Source organism: Mixophyes fleayi, chromosome 2 (genome assembly GCF_038048845.1).
Source record: "Mixophyes fleayi isolate aMixFle1 chromosome 2, aMixFle1.hap1, whole genome shotgun sequence".
In the NCBI taxonomy this organism is placed as follows: Eukaryota; Metazoa; Chordata; class Amphibia; order Anura; family Limnodynastidae; genus Mixophyes; species Mixophyes fleayi.
The window spans coordinates 40396568-40417291 of NC_134403.1; the positions used below are offsets into that span (position 1 = coordinate 40396568).

Genomic DNA, 20724 nt, shown 5'->3' on the forward strand with positions numbered 1-20724 from the left:
CAATGCAGCGGATGTTTTCTCTTGCCAACCTGATATTGTGGGGGTGCACGGGGATGCTCCTGTCCCTAGCAGTACGCCAGCTTCAGCGGTGAGTATAGCAGACCACGGTGACCTCCCTTTGACTGACCCTAGTCACCCAACATAGACCCCCCCTGCAGCGTATCCTGACTTAGATGATAGTGAGGGCCGCAGGGAAGAGTTCAGGGCAGCACAGCTCTCTGATCCCTTACTGGAAGGCATGAGGCGCCAGGCTGGCGGCAGCCTTCCAGCGATGGAGGTAGGGAGTGTGACCTGGCGTAAAGGGTTGTCGTACCGTGGAGCTAGGAAGGTAGATGGGGATAGACCAGTCTGGGAACAACTTCAACTGGTGGTACCACGGGACTTTCACGCGCAACTAATGTCAGTTGCCCGTGAAATCCCTATGGCTGGACACCAGGGAAGAGACTGAACACTGAAGCGTCTGACCCGCGTATCGGGTCTCACCAGCGGCCAAGGAGTATTGGTTCCCACAAATGATAAGGCAGCACGGTTTTGCCTATACTGCTGCCAGTTGAATAATGCGCCCATGTCTGACACCTACCCCTTGCCCTGTATTAACGCTTTTGTAGATGAGTTGGACAGAGTTCAGGGTTACCTAGAAGACATTTCCAGTAAGATTTGGGAAGATAATCTGGAGCAAATAGGGCTGGTGTTGGGGAAGATTGGGTGGGCATGTCTGACTGTGAGGGCAGAGAGGTGCCAGGTGGGGATGATACAGTACCTGGGTCATCATGTGGGGGGGGGGGGGGGGAGTAGGGTTAGGTCAGAACCAGCTAAGGTAGAGCGAATCGGAGACTGGCAACAGCCACCGACCCAGTTACATGTACTGGCATTCTTAAAGACTGCAGGGTGCTACAGACGTTCTGTCCCAGACTTTAGTCTTGTAGCGAATCCCCTGACAGTTCTCAGTAAGAAGAAACTCCACAAAGTAGTTGACTGGACACCCGCTTGTGAGCTGGCATTTCAGTCATTAAAGGAAGCGCTGATTCGTGCTGCAGTACTGTTGGTGCCTATTTATGACAAGGACTTTATTGTGCAAACTGACGCGTCACAGTATGGGCTAGGAGCAGTACTTAGCCAGGTGGGGCCAAATGGGCAGGAGCACCCTGTGGCTTATTTGAGCATAAAACTGCTAAACCCCTGAGGTGGGGTATGCCACAATTGTGAAGGAATTTTTGCCCATTGTGTGGGCAGTGAAAAAACTTCAACCTTATTTGTATGGATGACATTTTACTGTGGTGACTGATCATAATCCTTTAAAATGTCTACAACACACCTCAGGGGAAAATGGCCGACTGTTGCGATGGAGCCTTGCACTTTAAATTTATGACTTTGACATAATTCACAGCAATGCTGATGGACTGTCTTGGCAAGAAGAGCCGGAACCTCGGGTCACTCCTGGTAACCCTAAGAACTGCGGACCAGGAGCCAAATCGTTGGACATGGCACACTGGTTGCCCACATGGACAAGGGTGGGGGAGGAGTGTGACTGGATCACTTATAAATAACTTATTTGTGGCTGGATCATGTAGAAATAATTTATTGCAGAAATGTATTTCAATCAGAGGCGCAGGCACCAATGTATCATTTGAAATGCACTTGTGTTACATTGGGATGTGTTTTGTATGCAAGTGTCATTGTTTGGGTTTGTAACATTGCTGGAGGAAGTCTGGTACCTTCAACCAGTGTGACTGCAAATAAACATCACTTGCTTCAAAGACCTGCTTGAAAACATTGGGATACCAAAAGGAAACGGTGGCAAAGTAAGCCCAGATGGTTCCCAGCAGCAACAGACAGGGTGGCTTAGGCGGTCCATCCTGTAACAGTGACCTTTATTTCTTTGGCTCTCCACTCTTTCACTTGGTTACAGTTTTTCAAGTGCTTTTAAGAAATAAAGTAACAGAATTGTTTTAGATTTTATTTGTGCCATTTTTTTTCTAGCCTTGTCTCAATTTCATGCTGTCGCCTGGGAGTATGAAATGATTTTTGCCCTGACATTGAATCTTGAAATGCTTAAGATATACTGTTACTGTTTGTTGCCTGACTCGGTCATGTTCTCTTCTTTGATCTGCTTTGCTCTTAAAGTAATGATATATTTTGCCCATCAGGTCTCTGCAAAGATAAAATCGCTGTATTGTAGAAGGAAGCAGGCACTACAAAGAGAGAACCCGTCTTATTTATCATGCCCTACATTTTCAGATCTGATAAACATAGTTTCATCTTCTTATGCAGCTAGTTTATCTTTTTTTTGCAGATTTTTTTAAACATCAGCTGCACATCTAAGAAGAGAGGTATTTTGATAGGAGTTCCAGGCTTTCTTCACTCACCTTATGTAGTGCCTGCCTAGAACATCGGGGAAATTGGAAATAAAAGTAATTTCTACTGACATTCCATCCCGGATGTTGTAAATAGCACCCCTCCAAATTTCCCCTTGCACAATCTCTATCGAATACAGAAATTGGGAATTATGCGCAGGGATGAAAAGACCATTTACGATATATTTCCACACCAACAATTGCAAGAAGACATATTTTGTAGAGAACTGTCTGTTGTAGAAGTAAATGTATTTTATCTCATTGAAAAATCTTTTATCTCTTGTTTTGATGCTACACAAAGGTTGTCTCCTCACTTACCGCATGGATATTATTAGAGCGATTAAGTAACAAATGATGTTATATAAACATTACATAGCCACAATTATAATGGTCCCTAATTAGTCCACTGTTAACGCCAGGTTTTATTTAATCCACAATGTTAAAAATATCCTTAAGGTGTTTTGTGGTCTCTTCCTGCTGAATGTGGCAGGTGACGTTGGTAATTTCAGCTGTGCGGAGAATTAGGAGCCGCTGTGTAAAATGATTGTCTTCCAGTGTTCAGTAAAACAAATCAGCACCAAAGTTAATGCTATTATGCTACCAGGTAGAGACAGAAGAGGTGAGCACAATATAGGTGGCAGTGCTGGTATACAAAAGCAAGAGTCTATAACACAAGGAATAAAATACTGTACCCCCTAATGTAAGTTACGATATTAGAGTTTTCCAGGGAGTTCCATAACTGTATAAAAGAGCCAAAATGCTTCTATACAGGTCACTGAATTCCGAGGTGACTTCTAATATCATGATTTACTGTAAAGGTATATTATTTCTTACACAAGTTTTAATCTACTTAAAACACAAAAATGATAAAGCAACACACTGACATACATACAGGTAGAGAGACACACTGCCATGCAAATATACATTGCCATACTGCTAATCAACAGGCTGTTAACCTGCCAGTATACTCTTGTTTTTTTGGAGCGTGGGAGGAAACCGGAGCACCTGGAAGAAGCCCACGCAAACACGGAGAGAGACTACAAACCCCACACAGATAAGGACCCCAGTGCTGGGACGATGCTGCCTATCCATATTCTGATCAATGAAATCACATAGAGCGTCTTTCTTGGTGTTGGTAAAGCGATATACCATTGGTAAACGCCAGTGAAAGACAGTGTCTTTGGAGGTCAGTTAGGTTTCCCCAGTGAAGGGAGCTGGCAGCGTTCGGCCACAATCCCAGACCCAAGTAACATTGCAGATTGGGGAAAATGGTATCTAATTTTAAACTCTTAAAAATCTTAATATTGATGCCAGTGGGGCGTGAGGCTTGTCTTCAGTAAAGCCTTCCTTGGACTGTACACTTGATTTTTTTAGTTGTTGGGTTGTATTTTTGTTTCTTTGATTGATGCCGTAGCCGCTGTACATAGTATTACTGCACACATTGTATGGAGGTGTAATGTTCTATGCATGTAGTACAGTGTATTATGTTGTCACATGTCTGAGAGCTTAGGACATATCATTGTGTCTCTCAGAAATGTCCTGCAGCATCTGGTCACTTTATATTGCAGTTAGCTGCAGCACTTGACCCTTTTTCGAGCACACTGCCATCCAGTCTCATAAATCACCCTCTCATTAATGCAAAAACTCAACCAGGAACACTTATCACTGACATCATTAAAAGAAATTGTTTCCTGCCACAAGGGCAGAAACATCAAAGCAGGGAAGGTGAGTCTTACAGTGGCCCCGGGCTTGGGAGAGGCTCAGCTGCTCTGTGACTCTTGGCTCTCAAACTATATTGTGAAATCTCTGTTGTCACTGGCTAATTAAACTCCCATGTGTGTTAGACAATAGTGCGCTTGTATATTGTTAATCGACCACTGTTAAAGGGACATTTTGCTGAAATGCTGCTTCTCTTGAAAGCAATACGTGTTTTATTGAACTGTTTCATTATACTGAACAATAGCATTCTTGTGTTTGAGATGTGCGTAACAAACTAGTCGTGAGAGGGCACTGGATATTCGGGTAGTGTGGTACAGATGGGGGCGTGTTAGGATCAGTTCACCTCTACTGATCAGTCACATGGTGCGTTATGCGCATCATAGAATGTCACACAAATCTGTTCCAACTCATGTTAAGTGAAAAACGTAACTTTCCCTGCAGTGTGACTGTGCACGTACAGTTTTACTGAATAGTTATACAAATAAAGTTTTAAAATTACTTTTTTTTTTCTTTTCAAAATAGCTACAGACTAAAATTATTATTGTACTATACACTCCAATGTCCTTATTGATAAAGGTACTTCAGAAGTTAGATGCCAAGGTCAGATATTAGGAGTCAGCAGTTTTGTCACGTATAATGTGAGCTACATTGGATCAACACTTATAGGTGTTAATATAGAATGTATATGCATTACAAGCCTTACTAATTTATATAATATTCACACACAATGGACACCTTACCACCCTGTTCCCCCAACATAATATATCAGCTGTTCAAACCAGCATAATATCAAGCCAGATCATAATATTCTATACAAGCCATGTGCTTCAATACCTATAAAATACCAGCCATGTCCTGTTACCCAGAAAAATACCAACCATGTGCCCACAATGTTCTATCCTTGTATCCCCATCCTGTAAGCCTTCATATTCCCTCACAAAACATTGTTTGCTCCCACCAATGCATCAGCTGGGGGCCAATCAGAACTGGTTCTTGTGGTTTATACATCTTATGTACAGTGTTCCAGAAATCTGCTTTACAGCTACACATCAAACCCTGTAATGACACCTGGCTAATGTAGAAGTCTGGTTGTGTTCTAGAACGTTGTGCATATGAGCTCCTAATGGTTCCCAACTGATGCACAGAAGAGCCAAGCTGTCATGTAGTGAGCAATCTGGAGTGATGGAAAAATGTACAATAGACCCAGATCATCATATTCTATACAAGCCATGTGCTTCAATACCTATAAAATGCCAGCCTTGTCCTGATACCCAGAAAAATACCAAGCATGTGCCCACAATGAACAGGCCACATTTCGACCACCAAATTGGACAAGACAAAATGGAAGAACAGAATTCAGTCATTTTGGTAAAACTGATTGTTTGACAAGCACACACACACACACGCACATACACACACATCTGGCCACACCAGACCCAGAATTGGTTTCCTTTTAAGATTCCAAAGCTTGCACTTGCCAAGCCATCTGATTTTCATCGGGAGTAACTTATTTTATATAACAATATTTATTTATTTTTTTAGGTTTGCTAAAATACACTTTATATTGTAGTTCTCAAAGACAAGACTCTGTGTAGTCTAGATAGTTTTGTTAATTCTAACATAAACAAGTGTGCAGAAGAAATAAGTGCCATGAGGTTTTAGTCAGTCTGCGATTTCATTCTTTCACTGAAGCAGATTTAATATTAGACAGAATGTAATGTACTTAGAATGAATGCTTAATATATGTTTTTTTCTGAGGAGATCTAGGAATTTTATTAGAGGAGTGATAGAGACGAATTAATGTGTAGTAGCATTGGAGCTTTTTCTTATTGTAAATTATTCTTACAACCTGATTTGTTTGGATGGCCTTAGACTAGATATACACTGAAGAATGTTCAGACCAACATGTTATCTACAACGATTTTACGAATGACCTGAACGTCCGATCGCTCGAGCGATTCATGCGCACACAGTGACACGATTTACCTGCAGATCTGTGCTCTTCATCTGGTCCTCTAGTGTCTAGAGAATCACAGCACAATGGTCACTCATTCATTCATTCCTGTCACACTGATTAAAACCGCCTTGTTATAGCTATCCATGTCCTTACGAAATTTCATTAGCTTCTGTGACTGAAACAAAATATTCAGTCTCAGAACAAATGAACAAACTATTCCATATACAGCACTCTCTACACTTAAGTCACCGGGACATTTCATTGCCGGCATCGGCTGAAAAGACCATGACTCTGTAAACTCTGTGAAGAGCGTGAGTGCATACACACTACATGACCGGAAGGTGATTGTAACGAGATTATTAAATAGTACGACCAACCAAATGAAACGACATTCGGCACTTTGGAACGATTATGTGGCCGAGCGGCCATTTATCGGGTGATTTGTCGCGATAATCGTCTAAAAAACCTCCAGTGTGTATCTAGCCTTAGCTTTTGCATACATTAAATGACTCTTAGGCTAGGTACACACTACAAAAACTTTAGGCCAATTTGTTATCTATAACAATTTTATGAACGACTGAAATTCCAATCAGTCTGTGGATTCAAGTGTACACACTATACAAGATTTACCTTCAATCTGTGCTCTTCGCTCTTCATATGTCATAACCAATGGCTGCAAGCAACAGCTGTCCTAGGTTATGGTGCCAGTGGGTAGACACAGCACATGCAGAGGAGTTAGGTACTAAATGCCGACACTGGAGATGTGACCGCACCTAGACTGAAGGGCTTACCTCCTAACTGACTTTTATCAGAAATGTCACTTTTGTGCAAAATCAATGCAGTAGCTGAGATAATTATATTTCAGTCTGTGATTCTGTTTGTTCCTGTGACAAATAAAGAAATGGAAGTTGCTCAAATCAATTTATAGGCTACAGCAGGTGCATGAAAGGGTGGGGTTATCCTAAAAGAAACAAACACACAGAGATCCCCCAGCACACTGCTATAGCCAGCAACAGGCCTGCTATTTCTACTGTAGATAAAAATGCAAAAGTCTCAGTTGCACACATTTGCAAATGTATGTTTAAGCCGCCCGCCTCTCCACGGCGCTTTGGCATGTTGGTGTCAGTAGCTGAGGGGGAGTGCTGACATTGGATTGCTATTTGGAGGTCTTTGGGGTACCTCTTTGGTAAGTTAGCTCTCAATTTAAAAACACACCTGTATGGCCCAAATATATGGGACTCTTATGGTTTAGAGTTAGGACCACCCAATTAGCAAAAGCGCTGTGGAGAGGCGGGTGGCTTAAACATACATTTGCAAATGTGTGCAACTGAGACTTTTGCATTTTTTTATCACAGTAGAAATAGCAGACCTGTTGCTGGCTATAGCAGTGTGCTGGGGGATCTCTGTGTGTTTGTCTGTTACACACTGCAGGACAAGTTTGCAGGTAGATATGAGTACAATGACGGTAACCGGCACAACTGCTCTGAACAGAGCAAAATGTATTTGGTAATCTGGAGGTGATGCTGTAGTTCTACTCTCCATAGGGTTCTGCTTCAGAATAGAACTGGAAGACCAGCCGGGCTTTGTAGTCACTTCATTTCTGAACACTTATTCAGCTTTGAAAGTAGCCGTTTGGCAACCACATAGTCTCCGGCAGCAGCCCCCCGGCCTGTCAACAACCAAATCTCTTCATTGCCAGAGGTCATAAGGTCCGCAATACTATTTTTTTTATATATTATTTTTATATATTATTGATATGTGAAGTACTTAACAGGATGGAAGGAATGAGCCCAGAGAAGAGAGGCCGGGCTGGAGCACGGTGTTTATGAAAGCGGTGGGGTACGTAATTCCGGCACTGGAAATGTCTGCACTTAACCTGCCATGTCAGCAGGCTAAATGCCTACAGTGCCGTTGTGCTGACAGGTTCACAGTGTCGAGAGTGTGATTGTGTAGAATAAGTGCCAATATTTCCAGTGCTGGAATTGACTGCCAGCGGCTGAAAGCCAGAGAGGGGCTGGTACATCCTAAATTGTCGCTCCAATTCTGCAAGGTGCATTCACACTGCAGAATTGGAACAACACTGTTCCATCAATGAAGGAACGAGATTTTCAAGTCCATTTGAAAACCTCCATCACCGATTTTGTGTGCTTTGGAACGATAATTGTTCATTGCTCCAGGGTACACACTGCTGTGACATCGGGCCAATCGGTCATTTATCGTCTGATTGGCCTGATAATCATCTGAAAAGACAGAAGTGTGTACCCACCCTTAGTCTTATAGTGCTAGCAGGTAGGAGGAGTTTACGATATAGCACTGTACTGCTTTGCTTTGGGACTTGTGCTGGGGGAAGTCTGGAGTTAAGAGGCTGCGGCAGACTTCCAAACCTTCAAATGTTTTCCAGGCAGCAGTGCCAGGAAAATAAAAATGTTTGGCAATTGGAGGTCCAGTCATGGTAACAGTGTGAGTTTTATGGGAATGAGCCCAACATACTGTACTGTATAGAGCTTTGGGGGAAATATTTCCTAGGATAACAGATGTTTCCTGGACTGCTGGTTTGTTCAAAAGAAAATGGCTCATTCGTTCTTGTGGATTTATCAGGTTTTCATCACGTTTTTGATTTGACATAATAGTTTACTTGCCAGCCTGTCCGGTGTAAGAATAGTCAGATTCTATGCTTCTCAATCAATTTAAAATAGCTGTAAACCTGAGCTGGAGTAATATGTATCTTTGAACAACAATCAACATATTAAACCAAGTTTATTGCAATTGTGAAGAAGTGGAAGAAGCAGAACCAGATTATTGCATGATGAAAAGTTAGTTTGGCAGGTGTGCTGTAGGCTCTCTACATGCTAGTGTTAAACTTCTTGTGTTATACTAGTGTTTATAATGTTAGTACAACGCATGTAAACGGGTCTGAAAATGTAAACCATTGTTTCCTGTTACTTACGTTTTTACTTTGCGTTAATGTGCGTTTTTGTTGCGTTGCATTTTTTTCAAACGTAGTTTGTGCTATAGACTTGCAAGTGAAAGCATTGGAGGATCTTAGTTGAACTCCAGTGACCACCTGAATGCAAGTAAAAGTGCTATTAACAAGTGCATGTCACATGCGTTTTATTGGAGTTTTTGCATTAGGAGGCCTTGCAGTATATATAGATTAAACTGTAAGCTTGGCCCTTCCTACCCTTGGTTTCCATGTCTGGACTTACTTTTTCTCATTTGTATGTCCCTGTTTTATGTGCGCTCTGTTTTTTAGCTCTGTCTGTCCGGCACTGCAGAGTCTTGTGGAGCCTTACAAATCAACAACAATAATAATTCTACAAACCAATTCCCCATTCTGTCACCAGTGAATGGTTAAAGTATAGAGGTGTTATCCAGATGTAGATCATTATATGTACACTATGAATTACCTTGTAAGTTAGTGATGGGCAACCTGATATTGTTCATTGTCCGCACAATGCTGCCCTCTAGCCTTTAAAAGGACTGCACCTCCCCCTTAATCTCTGTAATAAGGTAAAACAATACAGTTAGTTAAGGGGACACTTTAGGCATTTTAAACAAGTGTTAAAACAAACAAATCTAACATCAAAGCAGAAAGGCCCTGGGGGCTGCAGCTAAAAGTGTTTGTAAAGCTGGGTACACACTACACGGTTTTCATCCAATAATCGGCTCAATCAGCTGACGTACGACCGCTCGTGCAAAAGTCGGGTCAGTGTGTGTAGTGTCGCGATGGTCGAAAGTCTGCCCAAATGGACGATTGTCGCCTCATTTGGTTGGTCGTACGAAATTACAGTCATTGCTCACGACAACATGGCTGTAAAAAGTCGCTAAAGGGACGTCCGCTCTTCCCTTTATCGTCCTAAACAAGACTAGTGTGTATGCAGTCCATGGATCGAGCGATCGGACCATCGATCGCATGTAAAATCGCTCGGCATAAAAAGTTGCTTGAAATTTCTGTAGTGTGTACCCAGCTTAAGTAAATAAAATATATTAATAATTCCTGAGGACAAGAGTTAAAATTGCAATAAAAGACTCCGCTAAAGAGGATGTAAAACAAATGTCTGATAAAACCCTTGATAGCTGCAGTGGATGTCTAAAATCATGAACTAATTACCTATTCTTCCTATGTCTACTATAATATAGTAGACATTTTGGTAAAAAGACTCTGGGCTGTTAGCCTTGCGTGCCTCTTCCTCATATTGATACGGTGTTAATGCCGGAGTCCAAATTAGGAGTCAAGGCCAATGTTTGGAGGCACGAGTTTTGTGAGCTATATTAAAGAAAAGTCTATGCATGCACATTAATAGGTGAGGGTGTAGAAACTATATCCATTGCAGATGTCACTAAATTATATATTACACAGTCACACTGACCAATATATTCTACCAGCCGTGTACTCTTGCCCCCCCCCCTACATAACATGCCAGCTGTGTGCTCCGACACCATCATAATCAGACCTGAGCATAATATTTTATACCAGCCATGTGTTCCCATACCAATAAAAACAGCCATGCACCCAGTGTTCATAAAATGCCAGCTATAAACCTAAAATGCCAGCCATGTGCCCACAATAGTCTAGCCGTGTGCCCCCAACCTGTAGACACCCACAGAACGTTGTCCTACCCTGCCAATGCAGCCGTTAGGGGCCAATTAGAACTAACCAATTAAAACAAGATGACTCAGTCATTTGTGGTCATCATGTCATAGGATAGGAGAGAGAAACAGTGGTATATTGAGGGCACAGTAACATACAAATCTAAAATGGCTTTGTTTAGGGTGCTTTGGGCTAAAATACACATTATATTGAAATATTACTTTGTGGTTTACAAAACATATACATGAGATTTTCTTTTGTATACTGTGCCTATTGTACCAGTTTTTCTGGTTAGCTGCACTGAAATCTTGTAATGTTAGTTTTAGTGTTACGTAGTTTTGCTTTTGGTAGACCCCTATAACACAGGCTGATGTTTTTGTAGATGGGGAATATTTGGTATAATGACTTTGGGTAACAATGTTTACTTTGTCTTGTACTTTTGGAATGTGGAGGTTTAAGGAAAAAAAAAAATCCACCTGCATTCCTTATAAGCAATCTTTTCTATTACTTGTTCTCGGGAATTAGGTTAGTAATTAGATTTGTATTTGTCAGTAGGAAAGCCATCTCTGATACTATTGATTCTTCATGCTGGCACTCGCACAAAGCATTCGTTTTATATTCAAGCAGCTCAATGCCTGTATCAAGGAACAATCTGTATAACTGCTCATTACCGCCCGCGGCTCTTCGTTCTCAATGCAGATTCAACTGTCAACGCTGGAGGCTCATTCTCAAAAAGCTCTCGCAGAAGCCAAACGGCTCCGGCAGTGTTTGTTCAAGGATACAGGGCAAAGTTTGTATTTTTTTTAATAAGCGCTGCCTATAATTATTCAGAGAGAAGCTTTAATTGTTAAAAGCATTTTTATTTTGCATGATATACACAAGGTGTGTCAGTCCTCAACCAGGTCATATTTACTTTGGCATATTAGCATTTTATTTTAATAAAGAACCACTTCAAAGCAGCGGGCGTCTGCAGAGTGCAGCACGCTCTGGCTCCGTGTGCAGATGTCTTCTTGCATAGGAAACGAATCCGTCCTGCGCCACGCCACAGGGTCATTTTACATGACGAAGAAAATCATTTCTAACACTAATCACTTAAGTGGAGCACATACGCCTAATTGTGAACATGATTATCAGATGGTGTTGACATGATCGAATAGTTTTGTCGATGGAACCCGTATAAGGTTTTGTTAGCTACTCTGTGCTAGAGGTGAGCAAACGGAGGATCGTGACCTCGAATGGAGTATCGAAATCTGGCTTTTATGTGCCCTGATTGCCAGATGTGCAATACATAATATTGGAAGCTACCTCTTCTGGATTTTCCAGCAGTTAAACACTGACACAATGGTTCCCATGACAATGGCACATTGCTCATCCTCTCCTGAGCTGACATGCTGGGCCAATCACCCCTCTAAGCAATATCAAGACAACTAATTTACAGGAGTTATAACCTCCCGTGATCTGACCTTTTCCGTATTTAGTATCTTTCATTGTAATGCTGTGCAGTTACAGAATGTTATTCATATCCTATTCCAGTGGAGCTTACAATCTAACTTCCCTACCACTGGCATCTCTCTCCCTCTCCCTCCCCCCCCACCCTCTCTCTCTCCCTCTCCCCCCCCCCTCCCACTCCTCCCCCCCCCCTCTCCCACTCCTCCCCCCCCCCCTCTCTCCCACTCCTCCCCCCCCCTCTCTCCCACTCCTCCCTCCTCTCTCCCACTCCTCCTCCCCCCCCTCTCCCCCCCCCCCCTCTCTCTCCCCCTCCCTCTCTCCTCTCTTTGGCCCATGGCAGAAAACAGAAGAACATTGAGGAGCCCCCACACAAACATGGGGAGAACATAAATACTCAGAGTTTAACTCAGGTTTGCAAGACAACAGTATTAATCACTATGCTACTCTGTTATTGCTCTGCCGTGCCCTGGTGTACATGTTGGCACTACCATATATTGGAGTAGGTGGCATTTAAGCTGCCTTGATTGTAACACAAGAAGATCTGGGTTTTGTTGAAAGTGGAACATTGTGTAGTATATATTCTTAACCTGTATCCAATTTTTCTTTTTAAATCTCTAAGGATAAACTTTATTTTTTTACTTTTAGAACAACTTCATATAAATCGTTCAGTATAAGTGTGTACACAAAATTGTATTACATCACATTAGACTTTTTGATTTTAAATGATGTGCAGCTTGCGAACATTTAAGGAAACTCAAGAGATATATATATATATATATATATATATATATATATATATATATATATATATATATATATATATATATATATATATATATATATATATATATATATATATATATAGTGTAGGAAAAAATTTGGTCCAATGTGTGCTTGTTCTTGAACTTTATGTATGACCTATAATTATGCTGAAACAATGAACAGTTAAAGAGAGTAGCCATCCAATTGAGAACATACTTGTAAGAAATTTAAAGTACAAAGCAGTTGTCATTGCCCTTAACCACTAGACATTCAGACAATGTGCTAATGCAGAATTTCCACCTAGACAGACTGTTTCACCCTTGTTGGAACTTGTCAGTGTAGGATGAAGTTTTCTGCTCATCATGCAAAGCAGTCCAAAGAAAGCCATATGGAAACATTAAATATAAGAGTGTCAATCTGCCCCAAATCAGGAGAACCAATTTTTATGAAATTAAATTTGCTTGTCTGCCCTTTGAGTCCATTCTGAAGTACTCACTGGATTGTAAGAGAGAGGCGCCCATGCCAAGACTGAATTCCCACCTGCAGATGAACTGACAATAATGATGAATTTAAAGTGAACCATGTAGAACCTCTGTAATAGTACTAGATCCTAATGAACCAACTGGCTGTATGGTCGTCAAAAATGATTCAGCCTCCAATATAGCTCACATCACTGTATTACTATTTAGTTATCATCATTAAATCATTCACATAGTTATTCTGTACAAGCAACTTAATTAATAGAAATGAACGGAGAAATAAACACACTTTGCAGCTGTTCTGTTGGTTGCCATGTAAAGATAAGGGAACATCCATCCAAAGACTCTAATGCAGTGATAGGAAACCTGATCCACTTCAAGGGCCGCATAGGCGGCCCTCTAAACCTTCAACAGGGCTGCACATTACAATAATCAAAAACATATCTCCCTTTAATAACCTATTAGCAGGTATTATAGTGTGTTATAGCCTGTAACAGACAAACCTGAAATTCAGTGTGACTTCTGGATGACCAGAAGGTTATGTGTAAAATAAGAAGTGTAAGTGGAATCAAACACAGACAACTTGCAGGAAACAGCACCTGCTTAAAAGTTATTTACCTTGCTTTTCTGGTGTAAGCAGGAATCGCCCAGCTCTTCCTGTGGAGAAAGGGAAGGAGGGAGACCATATGGTGCAGACTTGCACGGTCCTCCTCCTGATCTCGGATGTGCTCTGGTGCTGCATGACCTCCCTGTGTTTTTGAACGCTGCTATTTGAGCACAGAATACTTGTGGTGGGTAGTGGGGTACTGTTTCAGATCAAAGTAAATATCTTTAAAGTATTCCCTGTTGCTGGAACTTGGTGTCTGTTGTGTTAATTGCATGTCTGTCTTATTTATAGGGATGCTTCAGAAGTGCCCCTCTGTGGAAGACTTGGTGGATGCGCTTGTTTCAGATCTGGATCCGGACTTTGAAACATTCCTTATGGACTCGGAGTAGAAGCCATGGAAGGAGTAGAAATACTAACAATGTAATTTATGTAATAGTCCTTTTTTTTTAATTGTTTCCATTGTAATAATAAAACTGCAGGTAATGAGTGGCATGTTCTCTAGTACCGGATATAGATGTGACTGTGTGGTTCAGTGTAAGCTATTTACCTTCCTTACAACATGGCTGCTATTGTACTTACCCCTGTAAGTGTTATCAACTAGGATGCACTTTCCAGGGAATATTATTTCTTCTGTACTGGTATTATGCCCAGTTTTATTTATTTATGTGAAGACATGTCCTGTATGTTTCAGCAGCATTCTTCCTAGGTTTTTAAATGCATTCTAACCCATGTTTTATAGCTCCCTCTTTTGCTGCGACTGATAAGACATAATCTTCATCCTTTCTCCCTCCATTGATATTTTTATCCCCCTTATATTTTTGCCCTATGATGTCCCATCTACCAGAGTCTACCCCTCAGCTACACAAAATGACGGTGGCAATTTTGTGGGCTGGACCAATACATACGGTCCCAGGGACAGACACATCCTGTCGTATTTTCATCTTGTCCACTCTTATAATGAACTCTTACTTCACCCCCAATTATGGTATACCCATCCCTTACGTCTAAGTTGCATCCCAAAGCTATTATAGTGTGAGAAAGATGGCTCTACGAGGGGATAATTGGAGTATGTGATAAAATGAATGACGTCATACTGAATAATGTGCTCTTAGGGGTATATTTACTAAACTGGATTTGAAAAAGTGGAGATGTCTATAGCAACCAATCAGATTCTTGCTTTCTTTTATTTAGTGCATTCTACAAAATGACAGCTGGAATCTGATTGGTTGCTATAGGCAACATCTCCACTTTTTCAATCCCGCAGTTTAGTAAATATACCCCTTAGTCTTAGTGACATCTTCATAGAAAATAGGTAAGGTCATACAATAAGCTTTGTATTATGCATTAGTCTAAATATTCCCACCAGACACATACAAATGTGAAAAAAATGGGTTAGAGTAATTTAAATAACCAGGTCACGTAGTGAGTGGTGCATGACTAGTTACATGTTGAAGGAGGGGGCTAATTACGGTGCTGAATGTTTGCATACATGGGACCACTGACATATCAGGGAATTTATCCAGTTTCTACTTTGTGCTTTCAGAATGCTGGATATATCTGTCATTATTCGTTGGAATTGTTTATCTCTGTAAAAATCAAAAACTTAGACAATATAAAATAAAATGTTTTCATATACAGGAGAGTGATTGTTGGCGTGTTCTGACCACTTTTGCCTATGGAAACCTTTAATGCTGTTATCCCTTTTGTGTCATTTGAACCCTCCATAAAACTATTGTCCTTACAATTTCCTGAATATTATACATAACATTCAGGGGAGTTTTTTTGTTCTTTAAGGAAGATATACAGTTAGGGGTAACAGCCCTAGTATGATTGGGGAGGGATGGTTGTTCCAGTGTCGTTTACAAGTGCCCGGACCGTGCTGCGACAAGTGTATTATATTTCATTCGGTGACCCCTGAAGTTATCCCCCCTTCTTTAAAGTTCTAATGTAACCTTTCCCGTTATTTTTACAATTCTGAATTCCTCTTTGCTCTGCTTACGTATTTTTTATATTTATTGCTGTACGTTAACCTTAATGATCGTGGAAGGCTATATTATCAATATTTATCAGAACTGCTGATAATGGTCCAAACATTTGAATGCACTTTCCACTACACACTTGGGCCAACGCGATCCATTGTTTTCAATATTGCTGGTCATATTGGCCCCACAACAAGGCCAACACTGTTAAGTCTAATTGATCTTGGCTACAATGTTTGAGTCGGGCACAAATTAGGAAGGTACATGACCAGTCATCTACCACCAGCACTAATAGGCTCCCATGTAAAACACTAAACATCAGTATCAGCCCGTGTGTAGTCAGTAGTAGATATAGAACTTATGTTATACTCTGCGCACATGGATAGTGAATAATGCTTACAGATAACTTTCTAGGCACCCCAAGGAATGTTGACATGACAGTCTTTGGAAACTAATCAATCCATGTAAACACATTGCTACCTGTAAGGTGTGTAGGTCACTCTGTCATTGCGGGACACACCTGCTCTCTGTGTATCATGGGGCTACCACTACATATTTGTTAAGGGAGACTCGTTAAACAGTCACAAGGATGAAAGATGTCACATATCAGTGCATGCTTTATAACCGCTGCCCTGGGTGCTGTTGTCCATCTGATGTGACAGTGACAATGTGATTGACCTCAACGTCTTGTGCTTTTTGCAGTCATTGACTTGAGCCTTGCACGTCACTTGGCACCACCCACTAGGGGCGTGGTTAGATGCCAATACCAAGCTCATTGGTACATGAAAGAACAACATATTTATGTTCAGTGGAGATAGTAAAGCACTTCAGCTGTGGATGTGTCTATGCCATCCATATAAGGGATGGCCCACTGGAGGGCAGGCCTTGTCCCAAAAAATATATAACATTTACTTGGACCGTTAACCATATACAAAAAAAACCTCTGCGCACTTCATGTAAATACAGCCATATATTGACTTAATTATTTATACTTTCTAATTTAATGTTCGAGTCACTGAACGGAGTGTGACCCCACATTTTTGTGGTGTTCCTATGAGAGGACCACGTTTATTTCCATTGTACGTCCTTGTCAGCAGAGGAAAGGATAAAACCTTGTGGTCTTACTCAGCACAGTAAATTACAGAGTGTTTCCCGGATGGTCTGTGCAGTTCTATGTAGCTTTTATATAGTAACGATCGGGCTATCGATGTGCCCGCACCTGGCAGATGGATGGGTTCTATTCACAACTGGTATATATACCGGAAGAAATCTGTTGTTGTTTTTAAGCCAATAACTGACTACACTCCTCTCCACTGTCTGTAAGGGAATGTGTCTACATTTTATATTTAGTTCTAATTATATGTGATCTGTAAACTCTTTTAGTGAAACTTCGTGTAACAGGTATTTTATTGCCAATCATAATGCTGATTTTTGGGGTAACTTTGTGGTGCTGATTCCGAATCTGACATTGCTTTTGCTAGATTGGCTCTAACTTTTGAGATGATTGGTACACCATTGAAAAACATAAAAATGCAAAAAATGTAATGGTCAGATAGAATCTACTTACAAATTGCATTGAAGCTGTCTCAAATTATACAAAAGTAAACACATGAAATACTTAATAGCATTTTATTCAGTATAGGAGATAAACATAGTACACTGATTTGGATAAATAAAATTAAAACGCTGTTTGTACGATTTTATTTAATGTTGGTTATCAGGACAGTCACATTGGAGGCTCCATCAATAGTCTGCCATCATGTGTCTGTCCCATGTGACTTCATACCTTTCCTCCATCACCTTAATATCTTGATGCAGCCTCTCCCCTTGTTCCTCACTAAAATCACCAAGATTATACAGAAATCTGTGTAAGTGGCTATGGAGACAGTGTACATTTATGCTCATATTAGTACTGACGTTCTTAAAGTTTGAGCGTGTTTTGCACCAGTTCTTCATAATTGTCTCCTTTGTGGTCACCCAAGAAGTTCTTGACAACTGAGACATATCTGCACCAGGCAGAAGCTTCAACACCTTTCATACATTTTGTGAAATTAGAGTCCTTGATAAGTTTACGAATTTGAGAACCTTCAAATATTCCAGCTCTTAGTTTTTCCACACCGAGTTCAGGGAACGATCGACAAATGTATGTGAAGCAATCACCATCATTGTCCAAGACCTTAACAAATTTTCAATAGTTCCAGCTTAATATGGAGGGGTGGGAGAATGCTTTTAATTTTTTCTCCCCTATCGACCAAAGGTTCATGAATAATGATCGCTGCACCTACAGTCGTGTTACTATTTTCCAATGATCTTGCTTCGTCCTACTATCCCACAAGCAGAGGCTGCTATCATATGATACTATCCCACTGTCAACTGACTGCTGGTTGAGTGACCGATCAATTATATATAGAGCAGGAATATTCTAGAATGTGCAGAGTGAACACCTAGAATATTTGTGTATCTCACCTTCTAGAATGTTCGGGTAGATTCCCATATGCACGCGTTATGACTATGTTCCCTATTCAGGGTATCCATTAACTAATGAACTGGAGCCAATTTGAAATAAACTTTTATTTTTGAATTCAGCAACCACAAAGTACCGTAAATTCGTTCAAATATCCTTCACCGCAGGTAAAATGTTATTATAGAATGTGTAAAAACATTATATATTGGACAAAAGTATTTTGCCACACCTGTTAATTATTGCATTGAGGTGTTTCAATCAGACCTGTTGCCAGAGGTGTATAAAATCAAACATCTAGCCATGTTTTATTCTGAAGAGCTCAGTGACTTCAAGCGTGGTACTGTTATAGGATGCCTCCTTTGCAATAAGACAGTTTGTGAAATTTTATCCCTGATGGATATTCCAAGGTCAACTGTGATATTATTAGAAAGTGGAAGCGTTTAGGAATAACAGCAACTCTGCCACGAAGTGGACCACGTAAAATCACAGAGCAGGTTTCAACGACTGCTAAGCCACATGGTGTGTAAAAGTCACCAACGTTCTGCTGGTTCTATAGCTGAACGATGAAGGATTATCGTTCCAAAGCACATCGTATCGTTTCATTTGATTTTCACACTATAATCAAAATCTCATTCAACGATGGAACAATGTTGTTCCAATTCTGCAGTGTGTATCCATTGCAGTACCAGCACTGTCCATAGATGTTACAACTGTTACAGTTATGTTTCAAAATGATGGGAGCACTTTCAGAAGAGTACTTCAGTCTGTTAACGTCTAACTCAGAATAGCTGTTTACTGTATTAGTTTAGATAAAGATTTATAGATATAAACTGGGTAAGCTGTCTGTAATAGTATTAAATATTATTTCCACACATTCAGGGTTCTTGTGAAGGTTCACAGTTCTTTAGTTTATTAAAAAATACAGTTTAAGAATACCAGAATTAAATCCGATTGCATTACCACACATTGCTGCTTCAGTTCTCAATAAAATTATATGACTCACTCCTTCCAACTGTTGTACCCAGTTGAGAGCCCGTTTAGTGGGCACAGCTGAGCCAACGAGTCGGCTTCCAAGGCCTACTCCCAGCACAAACGTCTAATCTGCCCAATTAGGGGTGTAAAGGGTGTTGGATGCTAACCCATTTATATCCACTGTTCTTGTCATGGCATACAGCCAATCATTTGTGTATAGCCAATAAATGTAAGTTAGTGATAAGTATTACACTGTTATTGGTGTTTAGGATGCATGAATAGTGTGTATATCTAACTGTGGGCTAGCGTAGATATCAACACCACATGGGTAAAATGACATATTCTATTTAATCAGTGGTTTGTGCAACCGTTTACAATGTGTGCAGCAAGTGGAAACAAGATATAAATCTTCAGTTTCTGCCACTCTGATATTCCTAAGAACGTTGCAGCACTCCTTATCTATGCTGTTACTGTGCACTATATTAGACCATGTTGGGCAACCTGATATACTTCTAGGGCTGCATGTGCGGCCCTTCAATATTCAAATGGGCCACATATTAACCGTAATTTCAAGAACGATAAAACAGCCTCAAAAAGACCTCGGCATCCCACCATATCCCCATATGTCCTTCACTTGCTCCAAAATGCCACCATATGCCCTCGGACCACCACTTGCCACATAATGCTCCCACACGCTTTCAGACCCCCATATGCCTCAGATATACTCCAAAACTCCCCTACATGTGCCGCACAGGCCACTCACTGGCTAATTTACAGTAAAAAATGCCATCACAGCCGGAGCCTACAGAGGAAAGAGAGAAAGCATGAGGAGAAGGATATGTTGCACTCAGTCCTCCTCCTCTGATAGAATGTGCTGAGTGACGTAACTGGGGGGCATAGGAGGTCACCTGATGTGGAAGGCGGCTGCTCCCGTTCAGTCCTATTCTCCACTTTATGACATAAAGCAGAGAGTAAGACTGGGTACACACTACTGGAAATTTATCCCGATGGGATTATTATTAACGAGTTTATTAATGACTGAAACTCCCGATCAGCATGCTGATTCATTTGTACATACTATACAGGTAATATAAGATTTACCTTCAGATCTGTGCTCTTCATCTGTCATAGCCATGGGCTGAAAAGATCGTGACTCTGTAAACTCTATGGAGATCTGTCTACACTGCTGGTCGTGAGTGCATACACACTGCAGAATTGTCTTGACATCGTTCCATTGCTGAACAAGATTTTTAGTCTGTTTATAAAATCAAATCAAATGATACAATGTGCTTTGCAGCAATAACCGTTCATCATTGGACCATACACACTAATGCGATATCAAGCCATTTATCGCTTGTTAGGCCCAAAAATTGTGTGAAAAAGCTGTAGTG

The 20724-nt window shown here is 40.8% G+C and overlaps 1 protein-coding gene across 1 annotated transcript in view; it reads left to right on the forward strand.

Moving 5' to 3' along the window:
* Window positions 1-14898, forward strand: part of MIPEP (mitochondrial intermediate peptidase) — a 93641-nt gene extending 78743 nt beyond the window's left edge. The window contains exon 19 of the mRNA XM_075198838.1: window positions 14210-14898. Coding sequence (XP_075054939.1) covers window positions 14210-14307 — 98 coding nt within the window. The 3' untranslated portion in view covers window positions 14308-14898. The remainder of the gene's footprint in view (window positions 1-14209) is intronic.
* Window positions 14899-20724: the final 5826 nt, after the last annotated feature.